General features: G+C 31.5%; 2 protein-coding genes across 2 annotated transcripts in view; one reads left to right on the top strand and one right to left on the bottom strand.

Moving 5' to 3' along the window:
- The window catches only part of LOC128999506 (protein unc-13 homolog 4B-like), a 104,478-nt gene that overhangs the window by 65,268 nt on the left and 11,851 nt on the right, over positions 1 to 27,359 (bottom strand). Inside the window, exons 8-9 of the mRNA XM_054426071.1 lie at positions 27,151 to 27,330; positions 26,324 to 26,542 (exon numbers count right to left, since the gene is read on the bottom strand). Of these exons, the coding sequence (XP_054282046.1) occupies positions 26,324 to 26,542; positions 27,151 to 27,330 (399 nt within the window). The remainder of the gene's footprint in view (positions 1 to 26,323; positions 26,543 to 27,150; positions 27,331 to 27,359) is intronic.
- Positions 1,707 to 4,691, top strand: LOC129001060 (uncharacterized). The gene is made up of 2 exons (XM_054428212.1): positions 1,707 to 1,972; positions 2,326 to 4,691. The coding sequence occupies exons 1-2, from the start codon at positions 1,881 to 1,883 to the stop codon at positions 4,448 to 4,450; spliced, it is 2,217 nt and encodes a 738-aa protein (XP_054284187.1). The 5' UTR covers positions 1,707 to 1,880; the 3' UTR covers positions 4,451 to 4,691.

Raw genomic sequence — 27,359 nt, 5'->3', positions numbered from 1 at the left:
GTTGATAGATTGGCAGACCTATTTCCCTTACTTTATTGACGATCAGCTGTCATACATTTTATCATTGTTGTCTGATCAGCTGTTATCGGGAATTTACTGTGATCAAGGCTCAACATGGGTTTTCACCAACTCAATGATTATGTAAGGTAAACTAATACATTGGTAGTAATTTATCCTTTTTATGCCAACAATGTTATGCAATTAGGATTTTAGGATTACAGTACCTAATAATTCAACTATAGGTTATATAAACTGTAAAAATCAAATAATACAATACTTATTTTTTTACGTGTGTATTATCAACCTTAAACGTGTGTTATGTTAAAAAGAAAAAAACATGTTAAATATTATTTATAATGAATTCCTAATAACTCTCTATAATTGTAATTTGGGTTGTACACTGTTGTACACTACAACTGGACTACTTTGATTATAATTTTACTTAACAAAACAATGTGCATGTTCAAAACAATTTGAATTTATTTACTATTGTATAAAAATTAAAACTGACTGCCTGATAATTTGCACAAAGAAAGTTGTTTCAGTAAGCCATGAACAGAAATGCATTTTATAACAGTTTTTTTATTTAGAATTAAATATAATCCATTCACCTTGTTCATCTTCAGTAGTTTCATTTGATAATCCGGAACCAGAAAAAAACAGAATTTATAAAAATAAATATCAACCTGTCAGTACGTGAACTCACACCCACCACTGCCTACATAGTCGATCGGGCCACTAACTGAGCTAAACACTTTGACTTACAAAAACATTTAAAATATTTGACCTTAATTTGATATACACGTCTTATATTGGAGATATTTCACTGTGACAACATACCTCTGTAATGAGATCCTGTGTGTTCATTCCATTCAGAAGTATTTGCCTTTCCAACCGAGACATTTTTGAAGTTTTATCCATATCCTCTTCTTGAAGTAACATACTTCTTAGTTCCATAAGCGCCTTGTGTAGATTAGAAAAGAAGTATGGAGGTTTCTTTTTCTGTAAGGGCATTAATTAGTTAAAATATTTATTACTCTATACAATATTTTCATAATGCATTACTACTTAGAACCGTGTTGTTATGTAGTAATGAGAGAAATTGAGGACTTTTATTATTTTTATATATTTCTTTTCACCAGCAAAGACCCGTCGTTTCATATTTTAGGCTAAATATAATGAAGAACGGTGTGATATTCTATATTTTCTTAAAAAAGTTACTTTTTATAAGGATATCAATTAAGAACAGCTGGACCAAGTTTTAACGTCAAAAAGCTGATTACTTTTTCAAGAGCAAATCGATATCCTTGTGATTTTTAGGAGGGTACTAATATCTTTCAACTACTCAGTATGGTAAAACGATTTAACAATGCGCGAAAATAAAAAAGAAGGATTCCTTCAGCATATTATTTTTTGTCCAATTACTCTTCTTGAAATTTAACGAGTATAATGTCTGATATCACTAACTGCGTCGGTGATTATTTAATAAACAACTCGCTGGTTGAGAATGCAACTGTTCCATCTCCATTTTTTTGAGAAATTGAGTTATATATCACTTTGAACTATTTGCAATGCTTTCTCTATGTTAAAACATCAAAAAAAAAACAAAAAACAGTCGGTTTATGGGTAAAACTCAGTTTACTCTTTGTTCCATTTCCAAAAAAATCAGAAGAAATTACAATGCTAGTGGTCTATCTCCAGAGATGGAACACATGCATCCCTACTTTTGGCACTGACCAATAGGAATCGAGTATTCACTGGAGTTGGAACACATGCTTTCCAAATAAATTGTTATTGTTTGTTTATACAAATATACAGTTAATTCAGTCTTCAGTCCTTCTGCAGACATTGCGAGAATGGGTTATGTTCTTATGAGTTAAATGTTGGTAACTTTTCTGTTATTTAACATAATGTCGAAACTAGATGAAGAAAATATTATGTCCCTATTAAATGACGAATTCCTCATGGAAAGGTAAGAATGCCTACATTACTAAACTTACAGGAATATTCTTTAATTCCTTATATTCTGGACTTTACTTTGTTTAGGTTAGGCCTAAGTTTTAGGTTATTTTGCTTCACAAACAATACCAATAATGTGTTATTAAACTTTTAGTTATTATCTGGGAGTACAGGCTAGGCCTAGATCTATTCATTTAATGTTGTGACCTGTACGATAGGGCCTAAGAGGTCATAATCTGTGATTCATAATTATTGTTAAAATTGAAAGTTCAGTTTTTTTTATTTGTGCTTTCCTGTCTTGTTTACTAAAGTAGTGCTTAATTAAAGTTTTAACACAGTTATTTTTATTTATTTTCTTTATTTTAGTGACATTGAAGATGACCCAGGATTACCTGACACCGCCAATTCAAATCACAATGATAATTGTGTCATTATAGACGATATCCAAGTTGGTGAAGAAGTTACGCTTTTAGTTGATGGTTCTGGTGTCTGTAGTATCTATAATGCAGAACGTGAAAGCAAAGTGAATGATGAAGAGGCTGTTGCTAGTTTGAGCATTGATAACAGTGTTAATGCTACCGGTATGGAAATAGGCCTAAGTGACTCCCCGAACATTGATAACAGTGATAGTGATATGGAAATAAGTGACTCACCAGGAAGTGAGAGTGATGAAATGTGTGACCAAGGAAAAAAAGTTAGGAGCCGAAAAAGAAACGTCTGTAGGAAGAACTGGAAAATGGAAGTAAGGAAGAGAAAAAGACAGAGTGGAAAAGAATATGAAGATAGAAAAGGAAAGGTTCACAGAGCTAGACGGATTCAAGGTGATTGCAAAGGAGCATGCAAGTTTAAATGTGACACACAAGTTAGTGCTGATGAAAGAAAACAAATTCACGACAAATTCTGGTCCCTCAGTGATACAGGTAAAAGTCATTTTTATAGTAAGTTTGTCGAAAGACACACTAAGCAAAGGTCTCGTACATTACACGAAAATAATAGGAAGTTTTCTTATTTCTACTACTTGGGAACTGAAAAAGATATGCGCGTTAGAGTGTGCAAAGAATTTTTCTTTAAAACTTTGGACATAAGTCAAAGGAGGATATATTACTTTTTTCAGAATGTGTATGATTCTCAAACAGGTACGGCCCGATCCCCTTTAAAAGGTAAAAATACTAAAAGTCATATTGACGATGAGTTGAAGGAAAAGGTTCGTGACCACATTAACTCGTTTCCCCGCATAGAGGCTCATTATTGTCGAAAAGATAGTACCAAAGAATACCTAGAAGGGGATTTATCTCTGGCTGAAATGTATCGACTTTACTCAGCATCAGTAGAAAATCCAGTAAAAGAGTCACTCTATAGGCATATTTTTAACCATGAGTTCAATTTAGAGTTTTTTAAGCCTAAAAAAGATCGCTGCGACACTTGTGAAGCTTTTAAATGTAATCTGGAACCGAGTCAGGCAGAAACAGAAAGATTTAACTTACACAAAACAGAAAAGGATGCAGTCAAACTTGTTCGAGACAAAGACAGAGCTGTGTCAATAAAAGCTGTAAATGACTCAAATACCTGCTTTATAGCTTTTGACTTGGAAAATGTTTTTGCTCTTCCAAAGGCCGAAGTTTCAAACTTTTTTTATAAAAGAAAGTTAAATTGCTACAATCTTACAGCACATGTAACATACAAGGGCCAAATAGAATTATATTGTATGGTTTGGCATGAGTTGATTTCAGGTAGAGCTGGTAACCATCTTGCAAGTGCGGTTTTTAAAATTTTAAACCATGTATTTGCTCAAAACAGAGAAATCAAAAAGTTTGTTTTGTGGTCCGATTCATGCGTACCACAAAACAAAAACTCCATAATGAGCATGGCACTTAAATCATTTTTAAAGGAAAACCCTACAGTAATTGAAATTGTACAACGTTTTTCTGAACCAGGTCATGGAGTTGTCCAAGAAGTCGACGCAATACATAGCAAAATTGAGAGGTGGTTAAAACCTTTAGAGATATTCAGTCCCCTTTCATTGGTAAGGGTCCTGGTAAACAAAGCCAACAAAAGCTCAACAAAAACTAATATAATTCAAATGAAACCCTCAGACTTTTTTGATTTTCAATCTGCTTCAAAGTCACTAAACTATTCCATCATCCCCTACACTAAGATTAAAGAAATAACTGTTACCAATACCGAATTATTTGATGTAACATATAAAACAAGTTTCTTAAATGAAGAATTAGTAAAATGCAACATTGCAAAAGATGGACTGAGAGGGCGTGACAACATTTCAAAATCGCCTCGCCAGCTAAATAAAAAAACTACTACTAGCCCTCAAGCTCAAGCTAAGACGAGACCTAGCCTTCCCTCTGTCAACCCTATCACTTCAAAACCTATTCTGCAAGTAGAGAAGAAAAAAGCCTTGCAGTCGATGTTGAAGTTTATGCCAGCAGTAGACAAAGCATTCTATGAAACTTTGTTTCGGAACACTACGAATAGCTGAGCTGTTATTTGAAGGACTAAGACTAACCAACTATTAATAAGTCAATTCTAAGACTTGAAAAGATCCTTGTCTTTTAATTACCGGTAGGCCTTTGCTAGCCTGTATTGTATTTTAATGTTCTTTTTACTAGGTACCGTGCTATTGTATTGTTTCATTTCGGCATAATAAAATTATTCTTTATTTTAACAACTTGTTTTCTTACTTTACCTATCAACAAAATACCATTTCAAAAAAATATGATCTGTACTAAATATCTTATTTTGACATAGAAGTCACTGTTAGGTAGGCTAATAATTTTTAATATCTGGAGATAGAACAGGTGTACCCATAGTAGTATGAAAAACAACTGTTCTATCTCCAACATTGCTTTAAAAACACATAATTTTTTAATATTAAATCACATAATAAGTTGCCATGGTAAATTTTCACTAGAATACAGTTACTAATAAATATAGTGGAATTATTTAATTGTAAATAGTGCAAATCATGTGATTTCAACAGAATATCAAAGTTTGTTTTCAAGTTTTTGCAAAACTTGAGAAAGTGGAGTTGGAACACTTGCATTTTCACCCAGCGAACTAGTATTTCAATGAATATTCGTGTTCTTTTTCAAATTTAATATCCATACATACCTCTATTCACTTCAAAAATAATTAATTTGTATATTCATAATAATTAATTAATAATTTAAGTTTCTGAAAAACCATTACATTTTTCACCATCTGCTGTTGATTGAATTCTGTGGCTTATAAACAATATCATAGACTAACCAACACAAGGGAGTATGTTTTATCTATGACCAACTACCTAACAGATCAAAATACTAACAATATAAGTAGTGGTGAACCCAGAAAGATAAGTCACTTTAGGCGTTTTTTCCCATAAGAATAACATGGGGATCATTTTTTGGCCACCAAAACCAAAAATCCTGATCTTTGCTCACATATCCCTATAAAATTGTCAAACCTTATTTCTTACTTATTTCCCATAAATATATTCGATATTAAGCTAAAAAAGCTATTTCTTATATTTATTGACCCTTACAAGTGTAAATGTAGAGTAGTGGCGAACCCAGAAAGAGCCATCACTTTAGGCACGTTTTCCCCATAAGAATAACATGGTGAGCTTTTTTTGACCACTTTTTTAAAAATCCAGCTCTCGGCCTATACAAGCCTATATAAATGTTCAATACCATTGTACAACTCCATTACTATTTCAAATCCACATGCATTCACATGTATATTCTCAAAATCATCAACTTGACAGTGCGAGGTTTGTACGTGCTCCCGGCTCATGGCGTGCTCCCGGTCATGCTCCCGACCTATGGTTAGGCTTCTCGCTCCCGACTCATGGTCGGTTTTCTCGTCTCTAGTGGTAGCTCTTGATTAAGCCTTGGGTGGGTGACCTCCTGTTGAAGTAATTTCTAGTTAAATTGTTTAAAATTTTTTTAATTTCTAGCTAAAAATTTTGAAAATTTCACAATTTCTGGTTAAAAAATTTTGAAATTTTGAAAAGTCTATAAATAGAAGTGACATTCGGGTGATATTTCATTCTGGACCATGAGGCCCACCTGTCAACACTGCTCCGTGTCGCTCTCCACCAAAAGTAACCTGTTTCGCCACTACAAGGTAATTCATCAAATGAAGGTAAAACTGTGCAAAGTTTGCAATTTAATCTGTGATAATAATGTGGCTTTAAAATCACATATATTACAAAATCACAAGACTTGTAATTTCTGTAAAACGAATGTTGTTGGACATTTTAAAAGACATGCCAATTCTTGCATCAAATGTCCATATACAATGATTAAATTTGTCGGTGAATCGATTAGAGCTGACCTTGAAAATACACTGAAGTCTTGTCCTCTTCCGATAAAATGGACTTTAGTTAGGAGAATTAAATTTATGAAATATTCAATGGATCAAAATGGAAAATTAGTTAATGAGAAAGAATGTATTGCAGATTTTAGAAGCCTTTTAACTATTGAGAAGAGAGATTTAAAGCCTCAAATTGAAAATTCACTTTTAAAGATTGATGCTTCTATACACAAATATCAAGCCCAAGGCAGTGGATGGATTTATGACCACACTAAGTATTGGCAGTTGCATATTTACAAGTACAAGCCCCTAACTCCAAAGTCATATATCCCTACACCAAAAAGTATTCAATCAAAACATGCAGTTTTAAATATTAAAAATGCTGATAATAAATGCTTCCTTTGGTCAATTTTAGCAGCTTTACATCCAAGGAATTGTATCAATGAAAATGCTGAAAGGGTCTCTAGCTATGCACCCTACATAGGGCAGTTAAATATGACAAATATAAAATATCCCGTAAAAATATCTGATATAGAAAAATTTGAAACACAGAATAATATAAGTGTTAATGTATTTGGAGTTGAAGACCAGAAATTTATACATCCATTAAGAACAACCAAACTGAATAGTAATACTCATATAGATCTATTATTATTACAAGAAGGTCGTAAATCACATTACTGTTTAATTCGTGATTTTAATAGATTAATGCTGCGGTCTACAAAAGATAACAATAAGAAGCATTTTTGCAAGTTGTGTTTGCAACATTTTTACACTAGTGATAAATTAGAACGTCATATAACATATTGTAAAAACTTTGATGCCCAACGAGTGGAAATGTCTAAACAAGATACATTAGAATTTAAAAATTATAAATATCAACTTAAAGCCCCATTTGTGATTTATGCAGATTTTGAATGCTTTATAAACTCTAACAGCCATACTCCATCTGGATTTGCATTTGTTGTAGTAAAAGATTCTACAATTATTTATGAAGAGTTATATAGTGGTGAAAATGTTATGGACGTGTTTTTCAAAAGATTATTTGAGACTTATGACTTCATTAAACGTCAAATGGCGATATATATTCCCCTAATAATGACTCCTGAGCAAGAGGTATCTTTCCAAAACTCAATGCATTGTCACATTTGTGAAAAGCCCTTATATTTCGATAGGGTGAGAGATCATTGTCATTCATCTGGCCAATACCGTGGAGCTGCCCACAATGATTGCAATTTAAACTATAAAGTAACAAAGAAAATCCCAGTATTCTTCCATAACTTGAAAAATTATGACGGACATTTAATAATGCAACACTTGGGAAAATATGCAAAGTTAGATCGTAAATTAAATTGTATAGCCAAGGATATGGAAAAGTACATTTCATTCTCTATTGATGATTTAGTATTTTTAGATTCCTATAACTTTTTGTCCCTTCCATTATACAAATTAGCTTCCAATTTAAATACATTTAGATTAGGAAATAATATTAGGATAATAATAAATATGGAATAATAGGATATGGAAATAATATTAGATTAGGAATAATATTCAGAGTTTAGAAATACTTTAAGATTTTTTAATTTACAGTGATCAAATTCATCAGTTCTTTTTCGTGCACTATTATCCCTAGCTGTTTGGAAACCAAATATAATATACCTAGGCTTCTCCAAACTTGAAGACGTCTTTACTGACCATGTATGTCTTGTGGTATTGGGATATGATGGAAGTTCATGCAGCTCTAAACTTCTAAATGCAATTTGCAAATTTTTATTTTGCAATAACATCTTTTGTAATTGTAACTTCTCTCCATCTGATGGTATCACATGTGGCATGACCCATTGAATAGAGTTAAGTGTAATTTTGGGAATCGTATCAGCAGTGCCACTGGCTGGAGCACTAGTGGTTGTTAATATACAATTCAAATCATTTTTTTATCTTTTCAACACCAATTCTTGTTTGACATTTACTAATACCTTATTAAAATCCTCAAATACACCCATTAACAGCTCTAATGGTAAACATGTACTAAACTTGCCACCTTTATGAAACTCTTTTAAATTCGTGTCAGAATCAAATGCTACATTTGACAATTTAGTTGTTTTATTGTAAGAGCTCAATATTTTCATAAGACTAGAAATTCCTGGGTTTCTTACAATGTCTATTTCTTTACCTGCAACTTCATATCTAATTTCATCAAATAAGAATGCAAATGCATTATTTATAAAATGACCTTTATCATGATTTTCAATTTCTCCCTTAATATACAGATAACTTCTACATGGGAGAGTTAGCAAATCTTGATTATTAATACATATTCGAATTTCATCAGAATTATTTATTGCCAAAGTGTTGTGAGGAACATAGGAGTGATTTGTAATTTTAACCACACTATCGTCGAATTGGGATTTCCCTGTAACGTCTAGAAAATCTTCCATTTTTATTAATAGAAAATTTTAACTTTAGTCCTATTGACTTTAGGAACCTAGCATTTTGTACACTTATAGATAAATTCTTATAAATTCTCATATCTTTTTTATATGACAAGTAATTGTAGTTTCTTCTCCGTTAAAGTCAATTGCCTTGTCATGCTGATCGGCAAATGTAATACTGACAACATCTAAACTTCTCTTATTTACAGGAAAATATATAATATTTCTTGGAACTTCAATAATTTTGTAGCCAGGAGGAGCTTCTGGATAAAAGCTATGTATGGTGTGTGATTTGTTGCCATTTAAATAGGACCCGTTTGCAATATTACATTTTACTCTAATCACATTTACATTATTAATGTTTATTTTATTTGTAGATTCAAACTGAACACCAGGAGTAGAAACACCTTTAAATCCCAATAAAACAGACCCTAAACATGGTTTTGTAAAATCAAACACATGGCTAGAAAGTAATGTCGCTTTCATAGTTTTATTATTAGCTGTAAGGAAAAAGTCTGGGATTTGCTTTTGGATTTCCTTTGCAAGCCCAACCACCTCATATGTTCCTTCAGAAATTTCTATTGTAACTGGAGCATTGTGATCATAATAGAAAACATCATCACCTTCTCCAATGGTTAATTTGTTGCCTTTAAGTTGATTTAATTTTGGAATAAGCCCTTTGAATAAAAGTTTGGATTTAGTATTAATTAATGCGTCTCCATTTTTATCTATTATAACTTTAAGTTTACCATCTAATAACTGGTTTAAATCATCAACTGAGATATCTCCTTTTGGTAATGTTTTTTTCTCTACTTTATAATATGTTAAAGTATTTAGAGGTTTTTTAACATTAAATATAGAATTATAACTTTGAAAATCTACTAATCCAATTACATAATCATCATTTAATTCTATGGGAGGAAAGAACACTGACTTAAGCTCTGGCTCTGTACCCGAAAATGTTATGGTAAATGAATCCATTTTTATAAAGAAATATTTTTTATGAATGATAAACATAAAATTCCACAAATAGAACTATTTAAATCTTGTATTTGATCGGTTGTATAGAAGATTTTATATCCCTCAAAATATTTAATTACTTCTTTTGGAGGTTGGATTCCAAATGGGTCAAAATAAATTACAATATCTTTATTTTTACGATATGCTGTCCAATGTGTGCCAGATGAGCTATCCAAATTAACTATTCCGCACTCTTTTACTCTTGGTTTTAGATTTTTTAGCTCGTTTTTTAGGTACACCCCCCTGAAGTGAGGCATGTCTTTTGCGGCCTCTAACAGCTGGTAGTTGTCCATCTTTTTTATTAAATTTTAATCCCATTCCCATTTTTGCTTTTGCCTTCATCAAATTTGTCACGGCATAAGCAGCAGCTTTTTCAGCAAGACTTGCGTCCTTGGCCGTAACTCTAGTCCAAGCTAAGTCTGCTAATCTCATGTCTGCTTTGTTCCGAGCAGCGGTATCGGGATTATTCATGTAGAATATGTCATGCTCTTTACAATAAGAGTCTAGTTTATTTTTTGGAGGTACATTTTTGGCTAGATTCCCACGTATATTCGTTCCAGGTCCACAGTACTGATATGATGGTATGTGAAGTGGGAATGGAAGGTTATTTATAAGAGTATTCAATAACCCTCGACCCCTGTAAGGCTTTAGGAATAACCCTTTGCCCTTTTTACATGTTTTCTTATTATCATTTTTTACCATTTTTATTATATAAAAAATGTCTTTTATTCAACAAAAACATAAATTTAAAATAGTACATACTAAGGAAAATATACCAAAGAAGTTGGGTCTATTTCCTGCCAATATTCGATGTGTTATTTGTGGTCCAAGTGGAAGTGGGAAGACGGTTGTAATTTACAATTTAATTGTAAGAAAGGAAGGATTAAAATTTACAAACTTATATTTAATATCTAAATCTTTAGAACAAGAAAAATATAAAAAAATAATTGAAATATTTAGTTTGTGTGATGAAGTGAAATTACACACGTTTACTGACTGTGAAATCACACCAAATGATGTAAAATCACAGTCAGTTGTTGTATTTGATGACATAAATAGTCCAAATATTACACAATTTTTCTCAATGGGTCGACATAAAAATATTAACTGTTTTTACTTGTGTCAATCTTACAGCAAAGTACACAAACATTTACGTGATAATGTAAATTTCCTAATATTATTTAAACAAGATGATTTAAATTTAAAACATGTATATCACAATCATGTTGGTAATGACTTTTCATTTAACCAATTTAAAAATCTCTGTCATCAATGTTGGGATAAAACTAAATATGGCTTTTTCGTAATAGACAAAGAAAGGTCAAAGAATAATGGCAAATATAGATTTATGTTTGACCAATTCTATCAAGAGGATGGTAAGGGTAAATAAATAAAAGACTGGAGTTTTTTAACATTTGCATTTATTATATATCTACACATACAATTCATGTTTGATCAATTTTATAATGACCAAGCGCAAGAGTATTAATGCCATCTTCAAGAATAAACCTCTTGTCATCGTCAAAGGATAGTACTTTCTTGTTCATGGTCAAGGTTTGAAGATGATGATTTGTAGATTTAATTCTTGTCACATTCTCATAGTAATCTTGCCCAGTTGCAAGACAGTTCAAATAATGTTGATGTCTAAGGAGATGTTTAACTGTAGCACCATCAGCTCCTTTAGCTTTCTTCACCTCTAAAGCTTGCTTGTCTTCTTCATATAACCATTTTAGAGGAATATAAGAATATAACTTTGGTCTTAAACCACAATATTCATACATAATATGACCATCTAATTCATCTTTAAACTTGCCAGTGACTTTTTTATTTTTATCAGAGTATAAGAAATGGTCTTTACTATATCCAGAGGTATCAAAAAAGTGCAAGTCACATTCTATTTCCTTGTAAAAGTCTTGTGTAACTATAGAATACATTAAAGAATCTGTATCTGTCATAAGAAATCTTTTGTTCTTAAATTTTGACATATAATTATAGTGGAAATCATACATTATTACTTTACTGATATCCAAAATTGTCATTCCTAAATATATAGGTTTATTAAACTTTACAACTAATTTATTTAAATGTATAGCATGTAAATTGTTATCGAACTTTTTGCTACAGTCAAACCTTGGATTAGTGACATATTTTGTTAATAGTGACTCATCCTTGAGATAAATGTCACGAAACTTTCGTTGATTCATAATTGTTCGACCAAAGAGACTATTATTTAACAATTTGTAAAAGTCTTTTTCGAAATCATTTTTAGCCCATTTTCGTTTTTCAATATTAAAATTAATATAGGGCGCAAGCCATTTAGACTGTCTAAATTTTAAAATTCTGTGGTATTTTGTAACAATCAAACCCAATTCCTCATATTTTTGTAATGCTTTGTAATGTAAAATATATTTAGTTTTGTCATTTAAATTAGGTATTAATTTGCCATTCATTTTCTCTGGTGCTAATGGATAGTCATTATGTAAATCATGTAAGCTTTTATCATATTTTAAATCAACTTCTAAAATGTATCCAAATTCATCATTTTGATTATATTTGTAGTCTATCTCATTTGTCCAACGAAATCCATCCACGGGCAGTGGCTCACACATTGCTGTTGAGTATAGCGAGTTACAGTCTAAATATATTAAATACACACTCTCTTGATTGGGGTCATAGTGTTCACCCATATATCTATTATTGGCTTTAGCATAACGTGTGGAAATCATACTGACTCCTCCTCTAATCGCACTTTCTATGAACAAATGCATGTCAATATCTTGAAATAGTTGTAATTTTATACCAGTCATTCTAAGACAGGCCTCCCATGTTAATCCAGGAAGTGAATACATATGTACGGGGTCCAGTTTGTAATCCTTTAAACACAGGTCTCTAAATGTCTCAAACACATCAGCCAGTAGCAATACATCCTTAAAATGGTTTAAAATACCTGCATATAGTAATCCTTTGTGTTATAGGCAAAGGATTACTATATGCAGGTATTTTAAACCATTTTAAGTATAATAAAGTAATCCGGAGGCTAAACAACTATTTTTTAGCAATACATCTGTTTTAAGATATAATTCATGATATTCTTGTAAATTATTTATATTAAAATGGGTCCAGACATTTTTAGCATGTTCGTATTCGTTGGAAGAGATATGTTCTTTAGTTAGAGTGCTATAGAATGATTCAATTGGGGGTAGAGACTCTGCAAACTTATCTGGTCCCGTCATATATTCATAGGGATATACACCTTTACGTTGTAGTAGTGGATTGTCTATAAATCTAAATGTATTTAAATTGGAAGCTAATTTGTATAATGGAAGGGACAAAAAGTTATAGGAATCTAAAAATACTAAATCATCAATAGAGAATGAAATGTACTTTTCCATATCCTTGGCTATACAATTTAATTTACGATCTAACTTTGCATATTTTCCCAAGTGTTGCATTATTAAATGTCCGTCATAATTTTTCAAGTTATGGAAGAATACTGGGATTTTCTTTGTTACTTTATAGTTTAAATTGCAATCATTGTGGGCAGCTCCACGGTATTGGCCAGATGAATGACAATGATCTCTCACCCTATCGAAATATAAGGGCTTTTCACAAATGTGACAATGCATTGAGTTTTGGAAAGATACCTCTTGCTCAGGAGTCATTATTAGGGGAATATATATCGCCATTTGACGTTTAATGAAGTCATAAGTCTCAAATAATCTTTTGAAAAACACGTCCATAACATTTTCACCACTATATAACTCTTCATAAATAATTGTAGAATCTTTTACTACAACAAATGCAAATCCAGATGGAGTATGGCTGTTAGAGTTTATAAAGCATTCAAAATCTGCATAAATCACAAATGGGGCTTTAAGTTGATATTTATAATTTTTAAATTCTAATGTATCTTGTTTAGACATTTCCACTCGTTGGGCATCAAAGTTTTTACAATATGTTATATGACGTTCTAATTTATCACTAGTGTAAAAATGTTGCAAACACAACTTGCAAAAATGCTTCTTATTGTTATCTTTTGTAGACCGCAGCATTAATCTATTAAAATCACGAATTAAACAGTAATGTGATTTACGACCTTCTTGTAATAATAATAGATCTATATGAGTATTACTATTCAGTTTGGTTGTTCTTAATGGATGTATAAATTTCTGGTCTTCAACTCCAAATACATTAACACTTATATTATTCTGTGTTTCAAATTTTTCTATATCAGATATTTTTACGGGATATTTTATATTTGTCATATTTAACTGCCCTATGTAGGGTGCATAGCTAGAGACCCTTTCAGCATTTTCATTGATACAATTCCTTGGATGTAAAGCTGCTAAAATTGACCAAAGGAAGCATTTATTATCAGCATTTTTAATATTTAAAACTGCATGTTTTGATTGAATACTTTTTGGTGTAGGGATATATGACTTTGGAGTTAGGGGCTTGTACTTGTAAATATGCAACTGCCAATACTTAGTGTGGTCATAAATCCATCCACTGCCTTGGGCTTGATATTTGTGTATAGAAGCATCAATCTTTAAAAGTGAATTTTCAATTTGAGGCTTTAAATCTCTCTTCTCAATAGTTAAAAGGCTTCTAAAATCTGCAATACATTCTTTCTCATTAACTAATTTTCCATTTTGATCCATTGAATATTTCATAAATTTAATTCTCCTAACTAAAGTCCATTTTATCGGAAGAGGACAAGACTTCAGTGTATTTTCAAGGTCAGCTCTAATCGATTCACCGACAAATTTAATCATTGTATATGGACATTTGATGCAAGAATTGGCATGTCTTTTAAAATGTCCAACAACATTCGTTTTACAGAAATTACAAGTCTTGTGATTTTGTAATATATGTGATTTTAAAGCCACATTATTATCACAGATTAAATTGCAAACTTTGCACAGTTTTACCTTCATTTGATGAATTACCTTGTAGTGGCGAAACAGGTTACTTTTGGTGGAGAGCGACACGGAGCAGTGTTGACAGGTGGGCCTCATGGTCCAGAATGAAATATCACCCGAATGTCACTTCTATTTATAGACTTTTCAAAATTTCAAAATTTTTTAACCAGAAATTGTGAAATTTTCAAAATTTTTAGCTAGAAATTAAAAAAATTTTAAACAATTTAACTAGAAATTACTTCAACAGGAGGTCACCCACCCAAGGCTTAATCAAGAGCTACCACTAGAGACGAGAAAACCGACCATGAGTCGGGAGCGAGAAGCCTAACCATAGGTCGGGAGCATGACCGGGAGCACGCCATGAGCCGGGAGCACGTACAAACCTCGCACTGTCAAGTTGATGATTTTGAGAACATACATGTGAATGCATGTGGATTTGAAATAGTAATGCAGTTGTACAATGGTATTGAACATTTATATAGGCTTGTATAGGCCGAGAGCTGGATTTTTAAAAAAGTGGTCAAAAAAAGCTCACCATGTTATTCTTATGGGGAAAACGTGCCTAAAGTGATGGCTCTTTCTGGGTTCGCCACTACTCTACATTTACACTTGTAAGGGTCAATAAATATAAGAAATAGCTTTTTTAGCTTAATATCGAATATATTTATGGGAAATAAGTAAGAAATAAGGTTTGACAATTTTATAGGGATATGTGAGCAAAGATCAGGATTTTTGGTTTTGGTGGCCAAAAAATGATCCCCATGTTATTCTTATGGGAAAAAACGCCTAAAGTGACTTATCTTTCTGGGTTCACCACTACTAATATAAAAAACCATTCCCTTTTTAGAATAACATAAACAATTTCAATTCTATAACCCTTCAACAAACGACTTTTACATTCACACATTCCATTCAATGAATAATACCTACAATTTTTAGTTTATTAGTTTTCTGAACGCTGACATGAAAATATCTAATCAATGAAAAGTAGGTTACACGCACAGATCTGTAGTCTATGTGGATGGGAAGATGCAAGGGCCGACAACCTAAAAAAAGTTCATTATCTATTTTGTTAAAGGAGTAGTTACCTTGAACTGCGTGAAAATATCAAGATATTGGTTTGATTACATGCATCTAGGTGATCCGCTATAGCTATAGAGTATATTCAAACTATTTTTTTCTAAAGTTCAGAATTGTATTTACCTCAAGTCCAATCTTGGCCAGGTCAGCTATGGTAGAAACAACTTTCTCGAAGATCAAGTCCATGACTTGGGTGAAGTGGTTATCACTAAGATTGGCATTGAGAACTGTCAAGTTTTCACACATGTAATCACAAAGTTCTCGTGTATATTCCATATCTGGTTTGGCACAGGGCTTTTCCTGATCACTTGCTGATAGGAACTTTGTTAGGGTCGAGCCCATCTGCAAAAATATCAAACAGTGTAATGAAATTAAATTAAATGAAATGAAATAATATTTTATTTCCCATTAATTATTTACAGATAAGTACATTGTATTTTTTTCTTTACTTAAATATGATACAGCAAAACATTACTAGCTAGATAACGAAACAAAAATTATATACTGTAGTAATAGGTGAATAAAAGTGTAAAAAAATACATTCTATAGGAAAGGAAAAAGGCAGGGCCTGTGCGTAGACTCGAGTTGCGAAAAGATTAATTTAAATGGGAAGTAAAAAATATATAGGAGAAAAAAAAACAGTATAATTTAAATTTTTTTTTATTTGTCTTGCTTGAAACTGGATTTTTAGTGTTCTGGAATAAATTGGCGATAAAAAAAAACTCTTTGTGCAAACAAAGGTAATTTATTAAAATCTAGTGAAGATTGAAGAGGAGAGATGAAGTGTGGTGTATTAGTCAGTCAGTGAAAGTGGTGTATCAGTGATTGTGTAGGGTCAACGGTCAGGTCCGCCCAACGCGATAACGGCCTCGGTGTCCTCTGAACTCAGTCCTACAAGCCACCCTACTACATGCTTCTTAAATAGAGAGAGAGAGGGTGAATTTAGAATGTTGACATTTTGATATCTGTTACACATGTTACGATAATTGATTTGGGTTAAGTGAAAGCAATTCGTATTTGAAAATTATTTGAAAGTTTGTGGAACACTTACACCAAACTTTCGAGAAAAGCGCGTATTGTAAGGTTGATTAATGTTAGCCAAAATTTGCATTTGCATTGTAAAAAGACACAATAATAGGTTCCACTGTTCTGAAGATTAAACATGACCTTGGAGTAGGACTACAGGTTACTTTCCTAGCATACCCTCCACCCCAAAAATATAGTTCCTGAAAAACTTCCATTAAATGCGCAAATTATTTTGTGTGACTTAAATCCAATGGAATAGAAACTAAGTATATCGTTTGCATATGCATTTATTAACGGATGCTAGTACATTTTGATAATAGACATATCGAAATGCTGATCATAACATGTACGAAAAACGTGTCCATAATTTTAGCAGCAAAAGATTTATCCTGTATTCAAATATATTTCCACATCTAAATCAAAGTGCTATATATAGCCCGTGGTATGCAGATCGTGGCATATCCCGAAGGAGACCTGTCAGATGTTTATCAATATCTTACGTGCCTCATAGTTTCAAACTATGCAAGAAACCCGCAGCATACCAATAACTTTATTGGTTATTCAAAACTTGCGAAGCTAATGTTCATGAATCCATAACAAAATAATCAGGAACATTTTAAAAATTGTGTAGTAGGCCTACTATTTAAAAATTTATTAATAACATAACATTTACAATACTAAATAACAAAATATCGATTGTAATTACTCTTAACAGAAAACACTGACTAAGATGTTTGTGCATAACATAACTAATATGGGATTTATTAATTTGAAATGTATGGTATCATACCAATTTCCTTTAACTAGTTTTGTTTACTGATAATTGCACACGTAATAAATTTTTACGAGAAACAGAAACACTTTTGAAAGTAAAATATAATAAATTTGGCTGTGTAAAATCATAGCTGATATAATATTTTACCACTCAGCGTTTCAAATATTGTAAATGTAAAAGCTACAAATACAGTACTATAAATACAGTACTACACATACAGTACCACACTACAATTAAGTTCTCAAATGTATCCTTGGCTATGAGTTATGGTAGGCCCAGAACATAAAATACAAGGTCTACTGTACTTCTTCAACGTTATCTCATTGACTTAATAAAAGGGCCATTTAGCCAATTAAGTTATATCATTTATAACCACATTTGCAAGCCAGTTTAGATTACTTAACATTCATATTATATTATAGTTACGTATTTATAAAATCAGATACAATGAATATAGTTTTTACCTTTTCTACAGTGGATGCAAGGATACCAGACAGCTTTTCATTAATTGTTTTTACTTCATTTTCAACAATCTGTCCTGCTACCGAGAGGTTTTCCAGCTCTGGCTTTTTCTTTGCAATTTCATCCAGGTTAAGTTCTTTTAAAAACTTCTGTATTTGCTCAATCACATAGGTAACGTTGTTGACAGCAACGCACCACTGAAAAACAACAATTAAATAAATATTAGTGTGTTTGCATAGTAAGACTGTATGGCACATTATGATGTAGGTTAATGTTAACCATTGAGGTATGACAACGTTATGACAAAAATATATTAACAATATATACGTAAAGTTATTACATTAAGGGTTTATTATACAGATCATGGACGATTTTAAAGAAAAAATATTTATTTTAGTACAACGCCCTCTCATCTTCGTTGAATTTCTTAAAGAGATTTTAAATATCTATTGATGAACTTTCTTTATAACGGGTTTGAATGTGAAATTTTAATATAAAAACTCATTGGCTCTAGTTGAATTTATAACCACTGTCAGTGGTGATGTAAACTGTTTAAACCACACATCAAAAAAGAGTGAGCCAAACTGTTTATGAAAATGAATTTTAATTATACCGTTTCATTGATAATTGTAACTTGATTTAGGTGAGTGATTTGTAAGAATCTACGATAAATATTTTTAAATATTGCAAAATTACTAGTAGTTATTATTGATATTATTTTGTATATGATGTTCCTATCGAGAGTTAAATTTGTTGACTCACAAAGTAGTCTTTGAAAGGTGATGGGTACCTATGAACGACCCTATGCAAATGTGCCTAGGTTTAAGGATATTAAAATTGAAATAAAACCATGAATAAAATTATGTAATTAAGACCAACATAACTAACTACTTTTTGAATATGACCGCCATGTAACAATTTTATTTGTGTTTTGTTCAAGACTTTCTAAAGATCCGGTTATTTTACTTACCTCATTTGTGAACTCAAAACGCTTCTTTCCACAGCCAATCATTTGATTTATTCTTAATGCTATCTGATCTGTATAATGTAGTGCACATTTCATTACAGCCTAAAAATAGAACAATTTGAGAGTTTAGAAGAGAGAAATTTTATAAATCATCACATACAGGTTAGACTATAAAGTAATAAAACAAATATATATATAAACAGTAGTTTTTGTATTTGGAATTTATTAGCACTTGTCTGATTTGAAGAAAAACTTTCATCTTAATGAGACACAAAATGGCATAAAAAATTAATTTACAAACATATTATATATAAAAGAAAATAGCAAGTAAAGCAAAGAAACAATTTAATCTAACAACATCGTACAGAATAGTACAATAGTAGTGTAGTGAATAGTACACTATCACTACACCACTATCATTGTAGTGAATAGTACAACCTAAATAATTTAAACAATAAAACAAACCCTGGCAGGTGATTAATGGCCTTTGTCTGTTCCTAAATGTTGCCAAAGCATAAGTTTTGATGCCAAAGGGGGGGGGGGGAGCTCAACAACTTTGGGTCAAAGTACGATAAGTTTCTTTTCCCAAACTCGAGCCTCTTTCTGGGAAAGTGAAGAAGTAGACTTTCATGGTGGTGCGTTTCCTCAGATAAGGAGAACGTCTAGTAAGTTACTATGGCTCATGTAAACTAAGAGATCTGTACACTGTGAATTTAGATGAGTCAGTTAGGGTCTGAAATAATCCATAAAAAACTAAGTGTTACACTAATTTTAAACAATGTATTGCCTAACAAAAAATAAAATAATGATCTATTAAATTTATTGTTTTATATTGTTTCGTTGTACACAAAATGGGATTCATTAATGTAAAAAAGTTCGCCTACCTGTTTATCCAACTAAAGCAATAGAAATACAATAGACTACTTACATCAATGACTTTTACTCCATAAGAGTACAGAAGTGTGACATCTGGAGAGACAAGTTGTTGCCAAAGGGCTCTTATAACCTGAAAAAAATAATGCATATAAAGAATACCCAGCAATATTTCACTATGATGGTTGACTTCACATTATTTAATATTAAAAATAATTTAACGATGGTTAAAAAAAAATTTCTGAGCTTTGCCAGTTATGTTAGATATGTTGAATAGCACTTGGCATCTTTCTTTATTTTGGTTTCGTTGTACTCAGTACCATATTTCCTCTATGAAGTGGTTTACCAATTTCCAATTATGATTTAATGCAATATTATTTATTTAAATATATTCTAAATACTAGTGTCCGTCCAGTGGTTAAAAATTCGACCAAAAATATGTAATGTACTTATTTATGTAAGTATGTAATGTACTTCTCTATTTTCACCCCACTCTGTACATGAAACATGTGATTGAAATTTCTTCTATTTGTTTTGATTTTCTGTTTATGTTTCGTTGTAAACCAGCATAGCAACCCATAAGGCCTATGTTACTTTTTCAAATTTGAAATTTATTTTTGTGTTTATTTTTAGCCTATTTTAATTTATAAAGGGATTCTGCACATCTACAGGAAAATATCTATAGTACAGTATGAATAGATTTTTCCTGCAATGCTCACGAGCTAAGAATACAAATTTTTAAGAAACATGCTTTCCTATAATAAATATAGAGATATAATATCAAATTATGGACTTTCAACAACATTTATACTTTTATTTATGTTAGATATTTTTATAAAATATTTTTATAAGGATATTTTGTAAAACATCCTTGGTACTTTTGAGTTAGTTTCAAAGAACAAGGAGTTGATGCAATAAATTTCATTTGCAGAACATCACCTCCTATGTTAGCCTTGTATAGGTCAACTAAATAATCATGTAAATTAAATTAATTTTCTGGGTAGCCGAGTGGTTATAGTACTTCCCTCAAAATTTGAAGGTCTAACAAAAAGGTTGACATTAGATAGTAACAAGACCAGGGTTAGGACCGTTCCCTTTCAAAACGTAAAAAATTCCACTGGCGGAAAAACACAAAAAAATTAAATTGAATAATTTTAACATCACATTCCATTCCACTCACCTGATAGAATATCGTCATGGTGTCGACAGGAGAAGAAGAATACTTGACAAGAGTCGTGATTGGTTGTAGGTCATCCCGATCCACTGCTTTCTGTATGAAGTTCATAGAAGTGTAAGCAGCAATGTCAAACCAGTTTGGGACAGCTGGCAGGAACCAAGTGTAGTACATTGAGATCCTCAGATCCTCAAGTTCTGTTTGGCAGACCTTAGATCCCAAACTGTGAAAATAAAATTCCATATTATCAAAGAACAATCTTCAATAACGCATCTGACTATATTCATAGTAGAGGTAAATAGTAAGCTTTATTATAATATTTATGAACTTTATCATATACTAATTATTATGACCATTATAAATTAAGAGGTGCGCTTCTAGGCCTTTTCTATCAAAAAGAGTTGATATTTATTTATATTTTAACATTACAGTACATTAGGCTTGTCTCTATTTAGCATCGTAGTAGCCAAACTATTAAGAACAGCTGAGTCTTGTTTAGATCCACGAGAAACCTTTCGAACTTTTTATTTATTGAATTATCGTGATGTAATTTTCAGCAGGTTTTTGAAAAAAAGTATTGTGTCTTTGTTCCAGGACCATTAAAAGCCCAAGGATAATTAATTGGGTCCCTTGGAATTTGTAAAAGCTACCAACTTTCCTACGATTAAAAACACTGATGAACATTTTCAATTTCAAGATAGCACAGGAAACCATATATCTGTATTAGAATATATGTGGTTTTGACTGCTTGCACAAAAAATATTTGTTTGTTCTTTCATGTAAATTAGAACAGTAGTAATACAATTTTAAAATGCTGTTACTTGCATTTTTTGTTTGTGTGAAAACTCAAGTTTGTCCAAAAAGAACAAATACTTTAACACAATGATTCGCAGGTCTTTCTTAACTTCATAAAAAAAAATCTTGAAGGGGTCTGTTTATCTACTGATTAAGGTATAATATATTACCATACTCAGTAGAGTGGAAGCTAAAATATTGAGATGTACAATTTAAAACATTAGTACACACTTGGGTTAAAACCCAAACAATGCCAGTGGAATACGGACATAGTTTCCCTTCCAGTATACGAGGGTATATTTTTACAACTTACTTTGCTAAGTGCTGGAGCTCTTTATATAGCTTAAATAAGATAACTTCCACGTTTTCCTCGCCCTCAATGGTTTTGGAGTTGTCAATGCTGTATCTTACATGGGGCAGTTTCGATGTTACGTTTTTAACGTAAGACTCCAATGCAGGATACACCTAAGATAACGAAAACAAAACTCATGTTTATCCAAATAACATTTTTTTATTTTTTTAAACAAAATTTTGAAAATAATATTACAATTTAAGAGTGTAAAATATTGGCACTGAAAAATGAATTAATCATAATGCATATACTTAACATTTAAAAACGAAGAAACACTTATTTGAAAAATATGTTTCTTTGAAGTAATATAGGTTTCAAGATAATGTTTCTTTTTGGAAAATAATAAGAACATCATGTTGTTAAAATACATTTACCTTAAGTAATTAACTACAAACGTTAAATTTATAGATCCCATAGTAAAAAATTGTGTTTGTTGTATTTTAGACTTTTAAAGTTCTAGATTGTAGGTTATTTTACCATATTTGAAGATTGTCTACAGAAACACATTTATTTGGCTTAAACTTAAGTGGATTACCAACAAAACAACTGTTCATTTTCATTTATGTTTAAAATTAATCACAATTTTTTTTTACTTACATGCAATTCCAGTGTCAGGTACATCTTCTTCAAATAAGAAATTTGAATCGTCCTAAAACATAAACCAATGTCAAATAACGTATTTTAAAATGGAATAAGTCATAAATTAATTATGTATACAGTACATGTTACAGGCTTAATGTAAAATTGTAAACACGTATATTTTAGCAAACAGAATTATTATTGTGGAAAAAGTTTTGTTATTTTTACAAATTCATAAATAAAAAATTCTTGGCTGATTCAAAATTAAGTATTTGCTATTTTTTATTGTTCTTTTAATAGACCAACATATTAAGACATGGCAATTTTTTACTTATTAACTCAAATAATAATAATATTTAAATCCAGGGAGTGGAAAGAAAATTCTTTTAATGCCAAAATGCATTTGCTTAATAGGTGTTGTTGTTGCTTCATTTAAGTGTATTTGTAAATACTTGTTAACACTTATGAAAATCCTATTAGTACAATTAACACTCAGTATTTTTTCAGTAATTTTAATCTAACGCTTAATTAGGATTATCGCTTTACCTTTTGAACTCAGGTTCATGATGGTCGTACGCATTTTGCAGGTGTAATTTTATATTACTAACAATGGTAGCTTTGAGTTTCAAACAAGATGTTTCTGATTCGTCCTCTAGTTGATTCTGCTCGGTGAGATGGTTGTACCTGTAAGTTGTTGTATAGGTATAATAAGTAAGGTATATATAAGTATAAAATATTACCTGACAAAAAAAATATATATAGTAGAAACTGAAAATGGTTACAGGTTTTTACATCATACCCAAACATTGTATAAAGACTGATTCGGGGTACAGTTAATGATATGAAATGCATTTTTTTTTTCTGCTGTACTTGTATATGGAGCATGTATTGTTTCAGACAAACTTTTTGAATTGAGTTTTGAGTGGATATATCCGTTTTGGGCCCCCTTAACCCAAACAAGTGGTTTTCGGAGTGATGTTTGTTCGAGAGAGTATTCGTCTGCCTTTCTGCGTGGATGTGCACAGAGCCAGAGACTAGACTTATAGTAATTTTTTTATTGATTTTTAATGGTGATTTTTCGTAAAACACATATTATAACAGGAAAATCCAATTTTATCAAAAGTGGTCCAAACGGTCATTCAGATTCTAAGATAATTGTAAAATCCCATTTCCGTAAAAATTACTGTTCAAAATTTATTGCAATCTTTGTAATATTTCCTATAAAATATCATAGTTACTCCCACCACAATTGTCCATGATAAAGGTTCTTGACAAGCCTATAGGAGAAATTATGTGTCAGATTGCTGATACTGTTTATTTACATTTTGATGATATTTTGATTGTTTCAAGATCATAACACCTTTTTTACACTAGTATAGAGGAAGAGGACGTGGTTTTTGTTTCGGTTAAATATGGACGATGCGGATATAGCGTCTTAATATCAAAATTAAATATTACATTCCCTTAAGATCCCTTGGAGTAAAAAACAGCAATAACCACTAAAGGCAAAATTTAGAGGGATGACAAATATAAAAAATAGAGTCATCTTTACTATGACGCTTTAAAATTATATATTTTTCAAATATTTCCCTTAAATAAACTGATTTACCTACACTAGAACATTGTTTACCAAAACCAGTTTGTATCACCTTAATCCTTATCACTTGACTCCTTATCACTCTTATCTCTTGACCCTTATTAATTTATTTCCTGCTACTAGTTAACAGAAGTCTCTTAATTAACATATTTTAATTTACTCTCTACTCGTCCGATGTTTTATTGTTTATTCCTGTTTACACTCTTGGATTTTTTAAGAATATGTAAAAGTCAACCCCAATCAGTCGATTACTATATCTTATGGAATATTTAAACAAAATTACAATTTCTTGCTACCTATAAATATTTTTATAGTTTTCGTTCACTTTTAACTCACCAATTGACTGTTGATTTCTCAATTGCCTCTTCGACTGCAGTACGAATGTCATAGTTTGACGACCCATTGAGCCAATTGTACTCAGAGCGACTAAAGAGTTCTAGATCTCGAGGTATCTTCATTGAGTTCAGCGTTGATAAAATGCTGTACCAAACACCATAGCTATATTAGACATTTACCGACACTTTGTATATAGTTTGTTTAATTAATACTGAATGAATAACTATTTAATTTATTTGGGAAATAATTAACAGATAATTACTTTTTTTAAACGTATTGCAAAATATTTAAGAATTATTTAAGCTCTATTTCTTCCCTAAATTCAACTTTAACCATGATATTGGTATCATCGGCATACCAGAGTACAAAAACTCATACATTTATAGCTCTGGTAAATTTCCTTATGTAAAAAAGAAATAAACATGAGCCTATGATAGATCGCCATAGTACAACGTAATTTATAGCTACATTTCATTAATTTTACTTAAAATATTACATCTAACTTAAAAAAGCTGTCAACAGGGCATGTGCCTACGCACTACAGCAATAGCATGTTTTTGGGTTACTCCTAACCTAAATCACACTAAAATAACGTCAACAACAGAAGTAAATATTGTAAGAATAAATTTGTAAAATATAAATATATCAGTTTTAATCAATACGTAGAACGTGGTTTTAAAGTAGATAAAAACAATAACAAAAACACATACAATACAACACATTGAAATGGAACAAATGTGTTCTTGATTTTTTTATCAAAAAAAGTAAGCTCATATTACCGCTATCTTTTAGGCAACTCACTAAGTTCAAGGTCAAGGTCATGGTATCAGCTGGTTATGTTTATATGAACGTGCGCGCGCCCTGAGCCCTCGAATATTTATGCATCATTCACCTTCTTCATTACAGTCATAGTATTTTTGATTTTAAAATTTTACTGAGACCTAGTATGCTTGAACAATGAGTATGAGTTACATGTTGACTAAACCGATAGTATTTAGGTCCAAAAATCTAGTAAAGATTTAGTTTCAGTCGTATTAAACTTTTAATTTGTATAATTATATGCCTACTTGTTAATTTTTGAATAAATGTCTATTGCTGTGTATGACTATTTCTTACCTGAGTGAATGAATAAGAGAAGTCCTTGTTTTTTCGTCATTGGAAGGTAGTTTCCATAGACTTTTCACAATTTCAAAGCAGCCTGGTAAAACCTTTTTCACCGCATCCCAGAATAGTTCGATCTGAAACATTTTTAAGATATTTGTATGTATATATAGAGCGTATGGTATATATAATTTAAAATAAATGGATAAATATGTTTTCAATGGAGTTGGACTGTTCTGTTAATAAACGATAAACAATGCTACTGGCGTAAAACTAAACAAAACAAGTAAAATCCTTAAAATATCTTTGAGGCTATTAAAAAAATTTAGTTTTCGTCATTTGATTTGAAAAGTATCGGTCTTCTTCTGACAAATAGTCAAATGTAGCTCTAAGCCAAGGTTGTGCTAACATCATGAAATCTTTGCATTAAAGTTAACATCATATAGATGGAAACCAAACAGTACTCGACTTCTCGTTGAATTCATTGGCTTTTAAATTTGAATAAAAAGTTTAATAAATAAATCTACCGTTATGTATTATTATGATAAATAATTTCCCAATCTACCTCTTCCTCAGTAAGCAACCCATTGCTGATAGGTTCTACCAGTTTCTGCAGCACGTTGTCCAAGGCAGCACGGCTGACTGGATGTACTCTGCTGATAGCTGCGTATGCGATCCATTTGGACAGTGCTACATCCTTAACAGTCATACTGTTCTGCACCATATGCTGACGAAGGAAACTGCTCGGAGCTGCACTCAATTGACCACTCCATTCCTCGTCTTCCTGGGTTTAGGGGAAGAAAAAAACCAGAATTGTAGGATGTAATAAAAGGAAAAATTAGAAAACACCGGCTGTTCCAGCTAGTAGAACACTGTTATTCTGAAAAAAAACGTGGAATTTGAAATTTTGAACCTTTTACCATTTAAATATATTTTGATTTATTGCTTCACATTAGACATTGCATTGTATGGCTGTAGTATGATCAGACTAGGATCCTTTAACAATTGAATCTATTTCCCTACATTTATATCTATAATACGTGAAGCAGTGTGATCACTACTCCTCCCTCATTTGTGCACCAGGTTTTAGAATTTAAAAATTCCTACCCTCAAGAGAAAGAGGCCCTCTCGAAGATCGCAGTTTCCCCATAACAATTACATTGAAAAAAATACTGTTTATAAAAAACACCACCAGCTTTTTGGGAATAGATATTTATTTTTGTAATATTCAGGGGGTTATAGACCAATCCAAACAGTTAATGAGGTTTGTGGGAAGGACATAAAATGTCTCGAGTTCAAAGAAGAAATTTTCAAAACAGAAGGAGGAGACAATTAATAGGAGATCTTATACGTATGAGAAGAGTATAAGAGATGCCTGATCTAATGGTTTACCTGTAGACTCTCCACTTCGTGCAACGCAAATACCTCCAAGAGATGTTTGTATTCTTTTGCAGCAACTTGAGGACTTTTGTCAGTCCTTAGAACGGTCTTCAGCTTCAACATCCCTTGGCTATTCGTCTTTCCCTTCGCCTCCAAATCCACCCATAGTGTCTGTCCGGTCACTGGTATGTCCTAAAAATGTATATTTTTTAAATGAATAA

The sequence above is a fragment of the Macrosteles quadrilineatus genome, unplaced genomic scaffold (genome assembly GCF_028750875.1).
Source record: "Macrosteles quadrilineatus isolate MER2022 unplaced genomic scaffold, UCM_ALF_1.0 Scaffold_8__2_contigs__length_117827958, whole genome shotgun sequence".
NCBI classification, from domain to species: Eukaryota; Metazoa; Arthropoda; class Insecta; order Hemiptera; family Cicadellidae; genus Macrosteles; species Macrosteles quadrilineatus.
This window is presented reverse-complemented; position numbering and strand designations above follow the sequence as displayed.